Below are 18,635 nucleotides of genomic sequence, written 5' to 3'. Positions count from 1 at the left end.
ATGGCTATGGTTCTTGCCCCAAGCAAAATGCCCACAATGAGACTCCTAGATCTTTCATGGTTGAAGCTCCAAAAGAGGATGCTCATTGCAAAGGATCACCTCTCTCCTATGCTTGGGGAAAGGTACGGGAGCATGATGCCTTCATCTTGTTTGACCCTGGCTCTGCTCACAACTTCATATCAATGGAGATGGCCACTAAGCTGGGCATTCAAGATTTCAAGATGGGAGATATTGTAACTGACGATGAAGCTTTGGACAGCAAGCCTCCGTTACTCCCTTGATTGCGAAGTTGAGGCTTCATGTCCAAAGCTACATCCTATATCGACAAAGAAGACTTTTTCATCTTTTCTCTCCAACATGAGGATGCTATCCTAGGGGCACCATGCTTCAACCGCATGGCTGCCAACATGAAGTTCCCTGTAAGGAGAATCTACTTCACCTAGAGGGAAAAGAGCATGTATATAGATGCTAGTGAGTCTGGTCGTACGATACCTCTTGTAAATTCTCCTGCTTTTGATAAATCAATGAAAAGCTCAATTTTTGCGTACATGATTTTTTTCAAAGAATCCCTAAACATTAGGAAGAGAATGGGGTCTAGGAGGGTCTCTTTATTTTGTAGTTTAATAAAGTCAAACCTTTAGTATTAACAAAGTAATCAAAGGAGAGCTTTTGAATTCAAACAGGAAAAACGGCTAGTTTATTTGAATTCAAAGTTTCCCCCCAAAATGGAATTTAAAATCTAGCGGGTAAAACCATATCATGTAGCCTATCTATGGAATGAGATCAACATGTAGATTGCGGATCTATGATCTCCACTCAAATCGGAGATCATATGTGGGAGTTATGGAAGGCCAAAAATCATAAAATTTTCCACCTCCTTTTTCAGGGAAAAAGTGCATCCTTTGATCACTCTTACATATTTCTTACACACCCACCATTCTTGCACACATGGGGTACACCTATTCGTCAAAATGTTAATCACCTCCATAAGCTCATGGAAAATAAAGAGGCCCTCCTACACCCCATCCTCTTCCTAATGAAGGTCCTAATGTTTCATCAGATATAAATGGTAGGAATCAAGAAGAGTTAGACTTGTCTAATTTTCTAAATGGATTCAAGATGTGTTCATCGACGATATCTCTATGGACTTACCTCCAAAATGAGGGGATGATGACCATCAAATTGAGATCCTACCAGGAAGGTCACCACCTAACAAGCCTCCTTATCGAGTTTCCCAAGCTCAACAAGAGGAGATCATGAGGCAAGTACAAGAATTGGTAGACAAAGGGTTGGTGAGGCCTAGCTCCTCTCCCTTTTCTTCTCCAATTCTTTTAGTGAAAAAGAAAGATGGTACATACCGCATTGTTCATCGATGATATCTCTATGGACTCACCTCCAAAATGAGGGGATGATGACCATTGAATTGAGATCCTACCAGGAATCTCACCACCTAACAAGCCTCCTTATCAAGTTTCCCAAGCTCAACAAGAGGAGATCATGAGTTAAGTACAAGAATTGGTAGACAAAGGTTTGGTGAGGCCTAGCTCCTCTCCCTTTTCTTCTCCAGTTCTTTTAGTGCAAAAGAAAGATGGTACATACCGCATGTGTGTGGACTATCGAGCACTAAACCATATCACTATCAAAAACAGATTTCCCATACTACGGGTAGAAGATATGTTTGATAAGGTACAAGAATTTACCTACCTCAGTAGGATTGACCTAAATAGTGACTATCATCAAATAAGGATAGTGAATGAATATATCCTAAAGACCGCATTCCGTACAATGTTTGGTCTTTATGAATATCTAGTCATGCCTCTTGGCTTGACTAATGCACCAGCCACGTTTAATCGTTTGATGGAGAAAATCTTTAGACCCTACTGCAAATTCAATGGAGTGTTCTTCGATGATATCATCATCTGCTCCAAGTCCTTTGAGGAACACAAGCAACATCTCCAAGTGATTTTTCAAGCTTTGAGGGAGAACAAGCTTTTTATCAATCAAAAGAAGAGTGATTTTTTCCTTCAAAAGATTCAATACTTAGGTCATATTATCTCTCAAGATGGTATCTGTATAGATCCATCAAAGCTGGAGGTAATAAAATCATGGCCTAATCCAAGGAATCTACATGAACTAAGAAGCTTTATTAGTATGTGTGCATACTATAGACGTTGCATAGCCGATTTCTCTCAAATAGCAGGACCATTACATGACTTAACAAAGAAGAATGGTAAGTACTCATGGACTGCTAAAGAGAAAAATTCTTTTTACAAGCTCAAAGAGAAGCTTACCTCCCAACCAATCCTTATGCTTATGGATCTCTCAAAGTCCTTTGAGGTCCAATGTGATGCTTGTGGTGATTTCCTTGGAGCAATTTCGCTTCAAGAAGGCGTGCCATAGCATATGAGATTGAAGGCTCAATACCGATAAACGAGTCTTGGGCATATATGGAGAAGAGGTTTTAGCTTTTCTACAAGTCCTAGACACATGGAAGCACTATATACTGGGGACTCCATTTATTTTGCGAACAGACCACCAAAGTCTCAAGTACTTCATGACGCAAACCAAGATTTTCGACAAACAAATAAGGTGGGAAAGTTTTGTTTTGTAATTTTATTTTCATATTGCTCACATTGCTGGTAAGCACAATCAAGTGGTCAATGCACTTTTACGATGACCAAAAGTTAATGCGGTGTCTATAGCAACTCACACTGATCTATCTTCTATGATAGAAGAGTATGCTACTCACACTGGCTTTAAAGACATAATGTCAGCCCTTGCATTGGGGCAAAAAGGAGAACCATTCACCTTGTAGGATGGTTATCTTTTCCATGGCAATAGGCTATGTGTTACCCACTCCGTTTGTGAGAAAGTCATGTATTAATTCCATGCTCCTCCCTATGCGGGGCATAGAGGCATTCAATCTATTTTTCGAGGAGTAGAGACGTACTTCTATTGGCCTACCATGAAAGTGGGCATACAAGAGTATGTTTCAAAATGTGTGGTATGCCAAAAGACTAAATATGATAGAGGGAAGCAACCTGGATTACTCCAGCCATTGCCAATCCCTAATTCTCCATGGGAGAGTATATCCATGGATTTTACCTTTGGATTACCCAGTCTATCCATGGGAATACGGGAATATGGACAATAGTCAACAGGTTTAGCAAGCAAGCACACTTTATTCCTGTCAAAAAGACTATTAAGACACACCAAATGGCAACTCTCTTCATATCTCATATTTTCAAACACCATGGATTTGTTACCATATACATGTGGTAGTGATGTGTGTGAATACACTAGGACCGCCGAGGCATTTTTTCCCTCTTTAGGAGGTTTTTTCCCCCGTGCATTGTATATACGCCCATCACTCTAGGGCTATCTATCTTTCCATTGCACACTAAGAAACACACTCTCTATTGTGTTCCTTGAGCTTCCTTCATCTTCTCCAAGCTGTGTGTGTTTCTCTGCAACCCTAATTCCAACAATTGGTATCAGAGCAGGTCACGTCCTCCCGGGCTTAGTCAACAGCTGCTCCATCACACGCCTGCTCACTTTCTCTGATTTCAGTGAGCTTTGGCGAGCGTTCGCAGGTCGACAAACATTTTGGGCTTGCTCGAAGAGCTCGGTCTGCTCATAATTTTGATTTGGGCTCATTTCGGCATCCGTTTCCACTACATGCAGTACCGCAAAGGCTATTTTGTCATTTTGTGCAGAATTTATGTCAGTACCATTTTCTGCATTACAGGTGCCTTATAGTCTTCTATGGTTTGTGCTATATAGCACAGGTTGTTCCCGCTCCGTTTCTCCTATTTTCGGGCAGTTTTCACATCAGGTGCAGCATTTACCATGGCTGACAACAACAACACAGATGTGTTCAAGATGTTTGTTGTTGAGGACAGGTTGGATGTGTTCAAGATGTTTGCTACTAGGGACAGGTTGGATGGGGACAACTACCCTATGTGGGCTTATATGATGCAACATGTTCTTGTGTCAAAGGGTGTCTGGAACATTGTGCAGGGCATTGATGTACGTCCTAGTTCTGAGGATGTAGACGATGTTGAGGATGTTGCAGGTCTTGCTGCAAGGATTGCAGCTGTTAGATTTGTTTTGCCTACAGCAGAACAAGCTCTTTGGGATGTTAAGGATGCGCAGGCTCATGCATTGATTGCGTTGTCTGTGAAGCGCACCATTGTTCCTCACATCCGTTCAGCAAAATCTGCAAAACAGGCTTGGGATATTTTAGCAGGTCTTTATGCAAGCCGCAATGAGGCTAAAATTGCTTTGCTGCGTAAAGAGCTAGAGTCGAAGATTATGCATGAGGAAGATGATATGGACACTTTCCTTGCTAGTGTCAAGGATATCAATGAGCAGCTTATTTCTGCAGGTGAAGTCATTTCAGATAGTTCCCTTGTGCAAACTGTTCTTGATGCTTTACCAGATTCCTACCAGACTTTTGCTAGTACTTGGAGACTTATGACCCAAGGAAATCCTGAAGTTGTCAAGTTTGATGCATTATGCACATTGCTGTTGCAAGAGTCACTTTCCAGAAAAAACAGGACTAGGCAGCGTGCAGTTGAACAGGCTTTTATTGCTTCTCAAAGAAAGGGTGGTAATAGTAATGCAACCACTTCTTATTGCTTCTCAAAGAAAGGGTGGTAATAGTAATGCAACCACTTCTTATTGCTTCTCAAAGAAAGGGTGGTAATAGTAATGCAACCACTTCTTATGGTTCTTCTGCAAGTGGCAAAAATTTTGTTCCTAATGCTTCCGCTGGCAGCACTTCGTCTGACAATTCTGGTGATAAGGGCAAAAAGAAGATACGTTGCCATTATTGTAAAGCCAATGATCACTTGATCAAGTCGTGTCCTAAGTTGAAGGCCAAAGAGGCTAAGAAGAAAGAGGGTGGTTCCACTGCAAATGCTGGTTACACTACAAATGCAGCCATTGTTGAGTCTTCTGTGAAAGGAGACTGTGTTGCTGATGTTGATGCAGAATGGGCGTTTAGCGCAGAGTGCACTTACAATCCTGCTGTCCATGATGCATGCTTGTCAGTTGCTGCAGATTCACATGTGTGGTATTTCGACAGTGGTGCTACAAAGCACATTACCTCACATCGTGAATTGTTTACCTCTCTCGAGTCTGTCCCTCATGGGAATTCAGTCACTTGTGCCAACAATGCCTCTTATCCAATTCAGGGAGTTGGAAAGATTGTGCTTGCTGCTGCTAATGGCAGTTCTTTCACACTTGTTGATGCACTTTATGTACCTAGGATCAAGAAGAATCTCTTGTCTGTATCCGCACTTGCTAGACTTGGACTTGTAGTCAAATTTGTGGATGACAGATGTACAGTTCATGATCTCAGTTTCGGTGATGAAATTGTTGCATCTGGGCTTTTATGCCGTGTGGGCTGTATAAGCTCACTTTGTATGACAAGTGTGGACAAAATTTTGCAAATGCTGTTGCAGATTCAAGGGCTATTTTAGATGCAAAACTTTGGCATGCACGTTTTGGTCATCTGAATTTTGGCAATTTGCTGCGTTTGCAGAAATCTGATATGGTTGCTTCTTTGCCACCTCTCAAAGCACCTGTCAAACATGTTTGTGAAGGCTGTATTTTGGGTAAGATGTAGCGTTCTAAGTTTCCAAAGGATGGTTCAGTTCAGGCCACATGCAGGTTGCAACTTGTGCATAGTGATGTTTGTGGGCCCATGCAAACTCCGTCCTTGGGCAATTACCTGTACTTAGTGACTTTCATTGATGATTACTCCAGGCATGCATGGGTATTTCCGCTTAAAGTGAAGTCCGAAGTTTTTATGTGCTTCAAACAATTTCTGGCTATGGCTGAAAATGTCTCAAAATGTACTATGGGCACCCTCCGTTCCGATCGAGGGGGGGAGTATATGTCTCATGAATTTAATGCATTTCTGGCTAGTCGTGGGATAAAACACCAATGTAAAGTGCCTTATACGCCTCAGCAAAATGGTGTTGCTGAGAGGAAAAACACGTCACTGACGGAAATGGCACGATGTATGGTCAAAATTCAAGCTTTACCGCATTCTTTTTGGCTTGAGGCCATCATGTGTGCCACTTATGTACTTAACAGGTGTCCTACGAAAGCTTTGCAGTCTATTACTCCATATGAAGCATGGCATGATAGAAAACCTTCTATTGAGCACATGCGTGTTTTTGGTTGTTTGTCATATTCTTTGGTGCCACAAGTGCAGGGCAGAAAATTAGATGATAAGGCTGTCAAATGTATTTTTGTTGGTTATAGTGCTGAAAGCAAAGGTTACAGGTTGTTTCATCCGCAAACAAAACGTATTCTGGTTTCTCGGGATGTAGTGTTTGTGGAAGATTCTGTTCAGCCCTTGCTGTCATGTACTAGAGACAGTAATGTAAGCTCACATGACATTTATCACACTTTGTTGCCTCTTTTCAGTGGTGGAAATACGAATGTAAGTTCCAATGAGGAAAATGTACAGCCTATGGGGGTTTCTGAAAATGTTTTAGAACAGCCTATTACTGATGCATATGTACATGATGTACTTGAAGGAAAGGGCTGAAAATGAGCAGGCTAGAGGTATGCCAAAATGGATGGTGCACACTTTGCGTGATAGTAAATTGGATGCACCTTTGTCTAGTCGTACTCGTTCAGGCTCTCGCCATGCATCTTATGCATCAGATTGTTATGCTTTGGTTGTGTCTAGCTTACATGATGTTGAGGAGCCTCTGACTTTTGATGAAGCACAAAATTCAAAAAATTGGATGACTGCCATGCAATCAGAATATGATGCACTTATAGAAAATGACACATGGACTTTATGTGACTTGCCTCCTGGCAAAAAGGCCATTGGTACGAAGTGGGTTTACGAGTTGAAACGCAAGCCGGATGGTGAGATCGATCGCCATAAGGCTCGACTTGTTGCAAAGGGTTATGCACAGCAAAAAGGCATAGATTATGAAGAGACTTTTGCTCCCACTTGTCGTATGACTACTGTGCATTTTCTATGTGCATTGGCAGCTCATTTTGGTTGGGATGTACATCAATCAGACATTGTTACTGCTTTCTTGAATGGTGACATATTTGAGGAAGTTTATGTAACACAGCCTTCCGGTTTTGTCATAAAAGGACAAGAGGACAAAGTGTGCAGATGTAAGAAGGCTTTGTATGGGTTGAAGCAATCTCCTCGTGCTTGGTATGAGAAAGCTGACACTCATTTGGTTAAACGAGGCTTTCGTAATAGTCCAACAGAAAGCTCATTGTATGTAAAGCGTGAGGGTGATGTACTTCTCATTGTGGTTCTTTATGTTGATGATTTGCCGATCACTGGACCAAATGAGAGACATATTGCTGAATTTAAGGCTGATTTGAATGCTACTTTCAAGATGAAAGATTTGGGGCTGTTGCATCATTATTTGGGTATACAGTTTAAGCAGTGTGATGGTGGTATTGCCTTGTGTCAGAAAAGTTACATAGAACATTGCTATGTAAGTTTGGACTTGAGGATTGCAAACCTATTGCCACTCCCATGGAAACAGGTTTGAAGTTGAGTCTACATGATGTTGGTGATCCTGTTGATGTCACCTTTTTACCAAACTGATGCTGGCTGCCTCATTTATGTATGCAACACGAGGCCGGATATTCAGTTTGTAGTCTCACAGGTCAGCAGATTTATGCATAGCCCAAGGTCTAAGCATTGGCAGGCTGTCAAGAGGATTTTCCGCTACCTTAGTGGCACTTTACATCTTGGCTTGTTTTATCCCAAGGGGGGATCATTGCCGCCAGACTGACATGCTTTTTCGGACTCACATTGGGCTGGTTGTTTTGACACGCGAGTGTCCACAAGTGGTTTTTGTTTCATGCTTGGCAGTTCATGTATATCATGGTTGAGCAAGAAGCAACCTACTGTGGCCACTTCGAGTTGTGAGGCTGAGTATAGGGCATTCTTCACATCTACGTTTGAGTGTGTATGGCTCAGACGCGTTATGGCTGATTTGGGTGTTGGACAGGACACTGCCAACACTATCTACACTGATAGTCACAGTGCATTGGCAGTTGCGAGGAACCCAGTTTTTCATGCTCGCACAAAGCACATTGAGGTGCATTACCACTATGTCAGGGAGAGGCTCTCAACAGGAGAGATCAGCTTGGCTTATGTGCCAACACAGGACAACCTTGTATATCTTTTCACAAAGGCATTGTCTCATGAGAAGCTTGAAGCTTTCCTCAAAGCTTTGGGCTTACTCCCCTTTGTGGACTAATCCTGTCCTAAGGGCATGGCACTTCCCTTTACTCATGTGCCAGCTCTGGTTCACCGCATCACTCCAGGGGGGATTTGTTACCATATACATGTGGTAGTGATGTGTGTGAACACACTAGGACCGCCGGGGCATTTTTTCCCTCTTTAGGAGGTTTTTCTCCCCGTGCATACGCCCATCACTCTAGGGCTATCTATCTTTCCATTGCACACTAAGAAACACACTCTCTATTGTGTGCCTTGAGCTTCCTTCATCTTCTCCAAGCTGTGTGTGTTTCTCTGCAACCCTAATTCCAGCAGGATTACCAACATCCATCGTGTCAGATAGAGATCCTAGAATGACCAGTAATTTTTGGAAAGGTCTCTTTGAAAATCTAGGTACAAGATCGAATTTCTGTTCGGCCTATCACCCACAAATGGATGGCCAAAGTGAGACAGCCAATCTTACGATTCTCGATCTACTAAAGACTTATATTACATAAGTAGATCAACGCTCACAATGGGAGAAGTACCTACTCCTTGTAGAGTATGTGTACAATAATACTATCCATACTTCTAAGGGAAAATCACCTTTTGAAATCATGGAGGGAAGACCTAAAAGCCCCTTCCTACTTAAAGTACATGGGAAGATCTTCGCTGCCAATGAGTATAGCTGTGACCTACAAGAATCTTCCAAAAGATTAAGGAGGCTATATCCATTTCTCAACAAAGGCAAAAAGTTGCTGCTAACAATCACTAAAGGGCCTTAATGTTCAAAGAAAATGATTGGGTCTTACTTAAGTTTCACAAGTCTTGATTGAGGCAAGTGACGAGCAAAATCCCTACGGGCCATCAAAAGTATTATGCTAAACTAGCAAAAAGATACCATGGTCCTTTTCAAATCTTGAAGCCAATCAATGAGATGGCTTATCAACTGAAGCTGCCCAACCATTGGCTCATACAAAATGCTTTTCATGTGAGCCTACTTAAGCCCTACAAAGGAGAGCCCCAAGGCGAAACAATTCTTGAAGACCCTCCAGAAATTGAAGACCAAGAAGAGGTGCTACAACCCGAAGCTATTCTTTGGCATGAAGACAAGGTACTACCACATGGTAGGATTATCCGATGGTATCTTATTAAGTTCAAAAATTATCCTTTTGAAGATGCTAGATGGATACAAGGAATACAACTTAAGGATAGTATGAACCTTGTCAATGCTTACAATGGTCCATCAGAGTAAGAAAATGTATACATGTTTCTTTTAAATGATCAATGTTTTTGTCTCGTAAGACTAATTCTCTTTTTATTATGCACAAATTTAAGTAGTATGCATGCTTAGAATCATGTTTGTGATGACGACATCTCTCAACACCAAGTAGAATCTGTCACTCTACTTGGAAGAATGAAATGGACTAAAGAGCAGACATGCTTGCAGTAGCTACGTCTCCCAAGCAAAAAATGGATTAGTTATCCATCTTGGAATGAAAATAATCCTCTACCCGCTAAGAAACATTGACTAATGACTAAGGCTTTATCTCTTCTACCTCATTGTCAAGGACAACTATCATTTCAAGAGAGAGGTAATGCAATAAAATCTAATATCTAACTATACCCAAATGTTTTTCTCATGTTAAACTCATCACTTAATGTGAGAGAATAAACGGGAACAAGAGTTAGAATATAAATATGTACTTTAGATGCATCTCAACACGCGGTCAAAGGTAATGGGTCCAAACGGGAGATGGTCTATCAAAGAGCAACACTAATGGAGCATAAAAGACCTTAGGGTTAGCTTCATTAAAGACTTCTAATAATTAGGTGAAAAGCCTTGGACCTTAGGTAAGCTAGGGGTGTACTTGAGGTGGGAACCCGGCCCAAGCTTGAGGTGCTTGTCGTGCTTGATGACTGAGGTGCTTGAGGTGCTTGTCGTGCTTGAGATGCTAGGGTTGTACTTGAGGTGGGAACCCGACCCAAGCTTGAAGGACTTAAGAGACGAGCTTGTGGTGGGAACAGGGCCCAAGGTTGAGGGGCTTGAGGTGTCAAAAAGTCAACAAGGATCCCTACAAGGAGAGGGCGAGCCCTACAAGTTGGGGACATGAGAGAGAACACACACACCCTCACACAAGGCAAACCTAGACCAACGAGGCAACAAGGACACATGTCAAGCTCCTCTCCATGTTACCCTCACAAGGTTTCTAAAGTCTATTGGTTGGCCTCTCAAGGGATCCAATGAGAAATTAGTTTATTTAATTAATTTTTAAAGAATAATTCAAGCCCTCTCTCTCAAAGGGGTAAGAAGGACACTTGTCCTAATGCTACCCTTGTTGCTTGATATGCACTAAGCACCCGGGGAATTCACTCTATATACAAAACGGGACGCCACCTGCGAGCGGACAACTTTGATAAAACCTCTATGTATGACTAATACTAGAGAATATGACCCCCCTTTCTACGCTTATACGACAATGAATGCAAAAAACTACCATACCCCTATCTTACATATAAAATTTAGGTCTCACATGATCTAACTAAGTAAAACTATCCAAAGAGCATGTAGCATAATGACTAGCAACGTATTAAGGAACCACTTCTATTGATAGCTAGAGGTACCCTCAATCTGTCTTAGTTTTACTTTCAAACTATATGCCCGTTCAACCTACACTCTAGCTACTCGTTCAATTTTGACGCATCTAAATTGGTTATAAAGTTGTGCTAGGTTCGCCGTGTAAATTTGCATCTATACAAACTCTTTATAGCTTTCATCCCTCAACAAATGAACTATAATCACAAAACAAGCAATTGATACAAAGCAATGTTTGTTCTTGCATGTGTCTTTGTAGCTATTGACTCACAAGTTCGAGGGAAGACTCTTTTGGGAAGCCATGATTTTGAAACACAAAAAATTCCTCTCATTTTCCCCTTTTCTCACTCCCTCCCCTCCATAAATATGATACCCCCTCCCTTATTTTTAAGCTTGGGAAATAAATTATTGGGGGCCTGCCCCTAACTTATACGCTTATGTAACTTGTTAAAAAAAACCCCTCTCCTGCACTTACGTGGTGTGGTAAGGTTTCCATGGTGAATCCCCCGGGACTAAGCATGTGATTGGCCATGTTTGAGGACGTCCAATAAAATGCAGACTAGTGCTAGAAGAGGGGGTTGCCCCAAGAAATTAGGGGGTGTGCTTGCCCATATACCCTCTCCCACACACACACACACACACACACACACAAGCTCATTATGTGAAGTACAAAGTGCAAGAGCTCCATCTCCTTCTGCAAGCTTGTTGAGAAGTTGAGAGCCTACATCAACACTCTTGGCTATGGAAGGCAAATTCGACCAAGATCCATGCTCCAATGCTTAAGCTTTCCATCTTCATTACTATGCTATTATGTATGATAAGCAAGAAGAGTGATGATAAGTGAGGAACTATTTCTTTTTCCTATGGATGTTTCTTCTTCCTCTTCCCTACCCTTATTCCCCGCTAGCTCTCTCCACCTTTGAAGGTGTTTAAGGCCTTGGGACTAAGGCCGGGGATGGTTAATGATTTCTACAAAGTCTATGTTATGCATGAAGATTTCCATCTTCATTGCATCACCTAGGTCACAAGGAACCCAAAGATTGTATTGTACCAAGTCTCTCTTGATGGGAGAATCTATAATACAAAAGCCTATTGGAGGGGGGACCGGCTCCACATACATCTGGTCCTCAAGTGTTGTCAAGTTCTTTAAACTCTTTCTCTTGCGAAAGTATTGTTCATGCCAAGTTAATTAAGTATTATGATTATTATGCTACTGCTAATTAGGTTCACCCTCTATGTTCTCAAAGTAATCTCACAAAAATGCTCACTCTAATTCTCTTAATTCCGCTATTCTCAAAGTTCATAGGCCATTTATATTACAGAAGCAATGATTTTTGACGCATTTTCCCAAGGGCAACTTCATTGTGATGCTTAAAAGGAACGTTGCTTGACATTTCCTCTCCCTACACATGCTGTTCTGCAATTTTAATTGGTGTCACCAGAGGATCAACAGAGTTAATATTTGGCTTTGAATCCTCTTGACTTGCATCCATAACAGAGTTATGTATCCATTGTCTCTTGCCACCCTTTTTGGCGAGCTCTTCTCTCAAACGCTTTGCAATTGTATGTGCCTGAGAATGTTCACATTTCTTACAATTCTTTTTAATGCTATCCAAAAAATGGTCCCTAGTACGTGGTGCATCGCCTGATTTTGTAGTGAAGAAAAATTTACATTGCCACTCCATATATCGACTGCATATGTTGTGAGCATAATCCCACTCTTTGCCAGTGGATTTTTTATTCTTTGCCTTCTTCCTACCACTCGTGCATACATTTTTCTCCATTGCTTTCAATTTAATATTGAAGGCATAAGAACTAGATGTTCAATTTTAAAAATATTTTTCTTCTTTTCAATATATATTAGAAAACCATTCACTAAGAAAGTAATCAAATGTACACAGTATGAGATTTTCAATGTACTCTAGTCAATCCACATATCGATCACATATATTATGAGCAAACATACACATTGCAATGCACTCTCTACAGGGCATTATGCATACAATAATGCTATGAATTTGTCAATGCAATTATAGATATGATAATTGTTTATACGTCCTCTTCGATTTGCAAACAATAAGGCACATCTATTTCAAATGCTACAAAGAATAATCAACTTTTACACTGAAACGATGATAATTATTTGCAAAGCATACATGAAAGCAATAATATCTATGATTGGTCATGTCATGCACTAACAATCTTTCATAATACAGAATGCACTTCTTATATAAACCAATGCATAAAACAAGGCAATGAAATCTTCAATACAATCACACAATTGAGGACTACTTGTACCCAATCAAGGATTGTAGCCCCCTTATGCATCCAATTAAACATATAAAAGCTATTTTCATTCAATTAGTGATTATAGCTCTCATATTGTGCATTGACAATGTATATCAACTCAAATCTATGATGGTGAAAAATGCAAGACTTCAAGGATTTTTTATATACCCAGTACATTAGTACAGGGCATCCGACCCTTGACTACCGACTCGTCACTTACATATGCTCATCTTCTAAAACCAACTTCGGCCATTTTATGGACCAATGGCTTCGTCACAATGAGCATGACTATCCAAATTCTCAACTGTTTTGGTTTCGTACCTCTATGTTCAGTCAAAGATTTAAATATTTTTAGAAGTGGTTACCGAATTAAGAATCACGTTCGGTCCAAAAAAAGACCTATGACTCTGTAACCTTAGGTTAATTCACAAAGAGATGATTGTACTCGACGCTCGGATACACTGCCTAGGGATTTGAGTAGTCAAAGTGTCAAGGTTAGAAGAGGTTTTACTTTATATAATTACGTCTATCAGGATTTTTTATTTTCCCGACGGGTCTGTCGGGTAAAGGAGGTTGCCTGACGGTCCGTCGAAAAATAAACAAGACAGAAGGGCCCGTAGAAAAAATGATAAAACCCGACAGGCTAACCGGTTCTATTGGTTCTTACAGGTCATCATCAGGATCACGTTAACAATTAACGTGATCACGTTTTTGTCTTGTGTAATTATTGATGTTACTAACGTAATCACACGATCATGATCACGTCTGTAAAATCGTTGGCTGAGCTCATCTCCGGTTTTGTGTTCGAGGATAAACCCCGCCCACTGTTGCCCAAGCAAATTTCCTCTGTGCTAATTGTATGGGAGCTTTCAGCCTGCGACACAAGGGCCGCCTTGGGTGATAAGCGGCGCAGACATCCTTTGATCACTCAAAAGCTGTGAACGTAGGCTGCATGGACACACCACGCCAGCTCACATATGGGAGGGTGGCGGTCCTGTGTGACAGCGGCCTTATTTTATCATCACTTTCGTCATGTGAGTCTTGACATCTGATCGGGTCAAGGAAGACTCATCATGCTCCATTCGTTTCCAAGTCAAGAGAAAAAAAAAAGCTTTATTGGCATTGTTGCTTGTGTCTGTTTCTGTTTGTTTGTCCAGGGCCTTCATCGCCTGCACAATGGCGATGGCGCTCAAGCTCTATCTCTGCCTCACCCTCCTCTCTCTCCCCCCCGCTACAAGCTCCTATCATCACCCACACGGCAATATTGCTTCGGCCCCTTCTTCCTTCTCTCAGAGCGGCCATGGAAGCTCCAATCTCCAAAGCTTTTCTTCATTCCTGTGGCAGAAAATCCTTCATGGGTCGAGAAAACTCCAAACTGTGTCTTCCAGGGGCCGACTAGCTGCGGAAGTGGGCAACATTACAGATACATCGACCAGGGCGCCTGCGCAAGCACCAGCACCGGCCCCCTCAAGCGGTGGCAATGGAAAGCTCGGTAAGAAGGAGAGCACGTCCACTGTGGTGAAGTGGCTAGCAGGCATAGCTCTGGGGTCAGTGACAGGCGCAATCTCTGCCCTTATAGCTTCTTTGCTGCTAGGAGTCATCCGCGGGTACGCGAAGAGGCCCAAAGCTGGAAAGCCTGTGGTTTTCCAAAGGAAGATAGTGGATGCTAAAGCTTTAGCTTTTCTTGAAAAGGCAGTTGCCATGGAAAGCTTGGAGCTGCTGGGCAAAGGGGGTAGTGGAGAAGTCTACAAGACGAATCTTGAAAATGGCACTGCAGTGGCTATTAAGAAGGTTTTAGGCCTTTCTGTTTCTCCCAATGGGGGAGGTGTAGACCCTGACCTTGAGCAGAGCTATGACCTGACCAAGAACTCTAAGCAAATTCATGCTGAGCTCACGACGCTCGGCCAGATTCGCCACCGCAATCTTGTCACTCTGCTCGCCTACATCCCACAGCCGAGCGCGCACTTGCTGATCTACGAGTACATCGAAAACGGCAGCTTGCACGATGTCTTGATGGAAGTAGCACAGAACAAGCTAGAGCTCCCATGGAAGAAGAGGCTTGCCATAGCAAAAGATGTTGCTACAGGTCTCAAATACTTGCATCTTGATTGCATCCCAAAGATCATACATTGTGACTTGAAGCCGGGGAACATTCTCTTGGATAAGGATATGGTGGCGCATATAGGGGACTTTGGTCTGGCTAAGGTGATTCCGGACAAACACACGCACATCACCGGAAACAATGTAGCGGGAACGGTCGGATACATAGCCCCAGAGTATTACCAAAGCTTGAGGTACAACACACAAGGGGATGTGTATGCATTTGGGGTGGTCTTGATAGTGTTAGTAACAGGAAAGGAGCCTACAAGTCCCTTGTTTGTAGAGGTGAACACACATATGGGGAATTGGATAGCCAATATATTGGCTGCCGGGGATGAAAGTGCTAAAAGCATCCTCGATGAGAGGTTGCGTGGACATGGTGATGAAGAGGAGGAGATGCTTCTTGTATTGAAAGTGGCTGCATTCTGTCTTCTAGAAGATCCGCGCGCGCGGCCTAATGCTGATGACATTCTCAAAATGCTGAACCAAATAAGGTCATCGCAGCAAGAGAAGCTCCATCCCGAATTGGATCAGCTTATTGTGGATGCTCAGTGAGTCAGGTTTCCTTCTGTTAAGGTATGAGATTCGATGCGATCGCATGGACATTGCTCTTTTTAATGGTCTGTGTAGTATAATTGCCAAGTTGTATTTGTACTAAAGCTTATAATGGTTCTGGCTTTGTACATTAATTCAACATTATGGTATTTCAGCCTTAAGCTTCTGAGCAGTAGCCATAACCTTCTCCCCAAATAAGAGCTCAAACTTTACATGTAACTTTATTCAATATGATGTGCTTCTGTAAGAGGCCCATTACTGTATATTGATTGCATAAATTGCAAACAAAGCTGATAAATAGTACTTAACACAAGGGCCTGTAGAAAAATATAAATTACATGTTTTCTAAATGGTAAGGATAAATTAAATGAATTGGATGGAAATTATAGTTGTATTGAAGGTGTTGGTGTTATGGAAATACCCAAGATCATGTTCTATGCGCAGTAATGCAGTAATGCTCGTATACCCTGGTTTGTAGTGTAAATTTCTTGGTTGAAAATGAGAAATACCACTTATGATTTTATTGGACCTTAATTTTCAAGGTCAAAATTTGGGCATTTTAGGTGTAAACCATGGTAAGCTAACATTCAAATAACTTACTGATGAGGAAGGGCACTTTATTCCTAAAAGGCTGGTTATAAATTGTAAGATTGGCTATGTATAGTTAAGAAGTGGATCGTAATGTGTTTATCGAGCCTTTCCCTCATTAGTGGTTGCCCCTATCTTTGATCCTACAATAGGGAATTTGAATTAAGAGGCTAGCTACTCACATTTTATCTTTTTGCAAGGCAAAAGACTCATACAACCCAAAACTGTTCTGGGAAAAAGACCATGCAAAGAAGCTTGTGACATCATGTAAGCTTTATAGAAGTGGAAGCCATAATTTTTTGCTTTATTTTGATGGGATCATGCAACACACTTTATTCAATGAGTTTGCTTGCATGTCCTCAATATCTTCCTCATGCCAAAAGGTGGGAGGGTGGTTTCAACCACTAGTTTAATGTCTATGCTATAGATTAAAAATGTTATCTTATAACTAAACCACTCGTTTAATGTCTATGCTGTAGATTAAAAATGTTATTGTATAATTCCATGTGGTTGCAATTTCACGTGGCCACAATGGAGCCTAGCCCACCCAATCGACAGAGAGAACGCTCGTAGCTCAGCGAACTAGGAGATTTTGTTTCACTCCCACAACTTGATAGTTGTCGCTATTGCCACCGTCCATTTTCAACGAGGTGATGGACTACCAATTAGAGTTAGAGTCTTTTATGTGAGTTCCTTGCATCTATCTTAGTGATCTCCCCATATCATGCACATACTTTTAGACCACTAACATCTACAAATGACTAAGGTTATCTTGACTCTCATCATTTTCACATGCACCATATCTGTGTGTATTTGAAACAAATCCTCCTTCCATCACAATTGGTCTCTTCATTATGCACGATGTCTATATAAGAAATGTACAACAAAATATAATCTTGTAGCAAGGATAGTAGAGAGAGATATGATGCAAAGTAGATTAGTGGTAAATCAAATATTAGATTAGCACCATTACAAAGTGATGGCGTCATCTACCCATGCACTCCCAAGGTAGAGCTTAGATGACGATATAGACAACTTGAGCTCATAGGTAGGAATACAAGTGGTTGGCTATCCTTATGAGGATGTTATGGTTTATAGAGATGGATTTCTTATATAGTGCTACGGGTAGGTGGTAGATAAGTGTGTGTGTGTGGGGGGGGGGGGGGGGAGGCATGTGTAGTATTGACTATGCCAATTCACCATCCGCATCCACCATCGATCATTGGCCACCGGTCATAGTACTAATGACATGTACATATGGTCTCAGTATCATGCAAAATATTCTTGAAATATTTTTCAAATTTTTTTAATTTTCTTTTGAATATGTTATGTACCATTTACGATAAAAAATAAAGACCTTATCAATGTGCAAGCTGGAATCCACCAAATAGTATGTGCGGTATTGGCTTTCCATCATATAGGGGCCTTACAAACTGTGCAATATACATTATGGTGGGCAAAATGGACAAGTGGGCGTTGCAGGTAAACTAATATCCCCTCTCAATGAACACTTAGAAATGCTTTATGTTGGTCGTGCACCAACTTCAAGTTGATGAAGGTGTCGAAGTAATTGGTCTTTCTTAAAAGCTTTGGTAAATATATTTGCACAATTATCTTCAATATGATAATATTGTAGCTCTACAATCTCCTCCTCGATAAGCTCTCAAACATGATGATATTGAATCTCAATATACTTTGTGCATACATGGAAGATAGAGTTATTGACAATTGTCATGCAACTCTGGTTGTCACATTGAAGTGTTGTTACTAAATCAATAAGAACAGCTAAGTCCATGAAAATCCTCCTGAGATAGACTACTTTACAAGCTGCAAAACAAGGAGCTTTATACTCTGTTTTTGTTGAAGAAAGAACGACGGTTAGCTGCTTCTTGTTGCTAGTCCAAGAAAACACTCCAAAACCAAGTGAGAAATAATAATATCCAAAATTTGATTTTCTGGAATTGAAATCTCTCATCCAATCAGAGTCACAATATCCACTTAGGGTATTTGTGCCAATGCCATAGAAAATGACATGGCCCAAAGTACCTCTAATATACTTTAAAACACACATGCCTACCTTACAAAGAGATTTCCTACGCTGGTTGGAGAACCTATTCAAAACACCAACTACAAAACAAGTGTCTTGTTTAGTATTACACAAGAAAATCAAACATCCCTCAAGATTCATGTACTTCTTGATGTCGACTAAGAGAGAAGAATCATCCATGGAGAGTTACACATTCACCTCCATTAGAGTGCTCGCAGGTTTACAATACATCATCC

The 18,635-nt window shown here is 41.2% G+C and overlaps 1 protein-coding gene across 1 annotated transcript; it reads left to right on the top strand.

Moving 5' to 3' along the window:
- The first annotated feature begins 14,209 nt into the window (after positions 1-14,209).
- LOC147444438 (leucine-rich repeat receptor-like serine/threonine/tyrosine-protein kinase SOBIR1) lies at positions 14,210-16,077 on the top strand. The gene has a single exon (XM_086527042.1). The coding sequence runs from the start codon at positions 14,286-14,288 to the stop codon at positions 15,762-15,764; it is 1,479 nt and encodes a 492-aa protein (XP_086383168.1). The 5' UTR covers positions 14,210-14,285; the 3' UTR covers positions 15,765-16,077.
- The last annotated feature ends 2,558 nt before the right edge of the window (positions 16,078-18,635 follow it).

This window comes from Adiantum capillus-veneris, chromosome 13 (genome assembly GCF_014529385.1).
Source record: "Adiantum capillus-veneris isolate H3 chromosome 13, ASM1452938v2, whole genome shotgun sequence".
NCBI classification, from domain to species: Eukaryota; Viridiplantae; Streptophyta; class Polypodiopsida; order Polypodiales; family Pteridaceae; genus Adiantum; species Adiantum capillus-veneris.
This window is presented reverse-complemented; position numbering and strand designations above follow the sequence as displayed.

Bases quoted from the DNA above. Each gene is read 5' to 3' on its own strand.
- LOC147444438 (XM_086527042.1), top strand. From the start codon at position 14,286: ATGGCGATGGCGCTCAAGCTCTATCTCTGCCTCACCCTCCTCTCTCTC.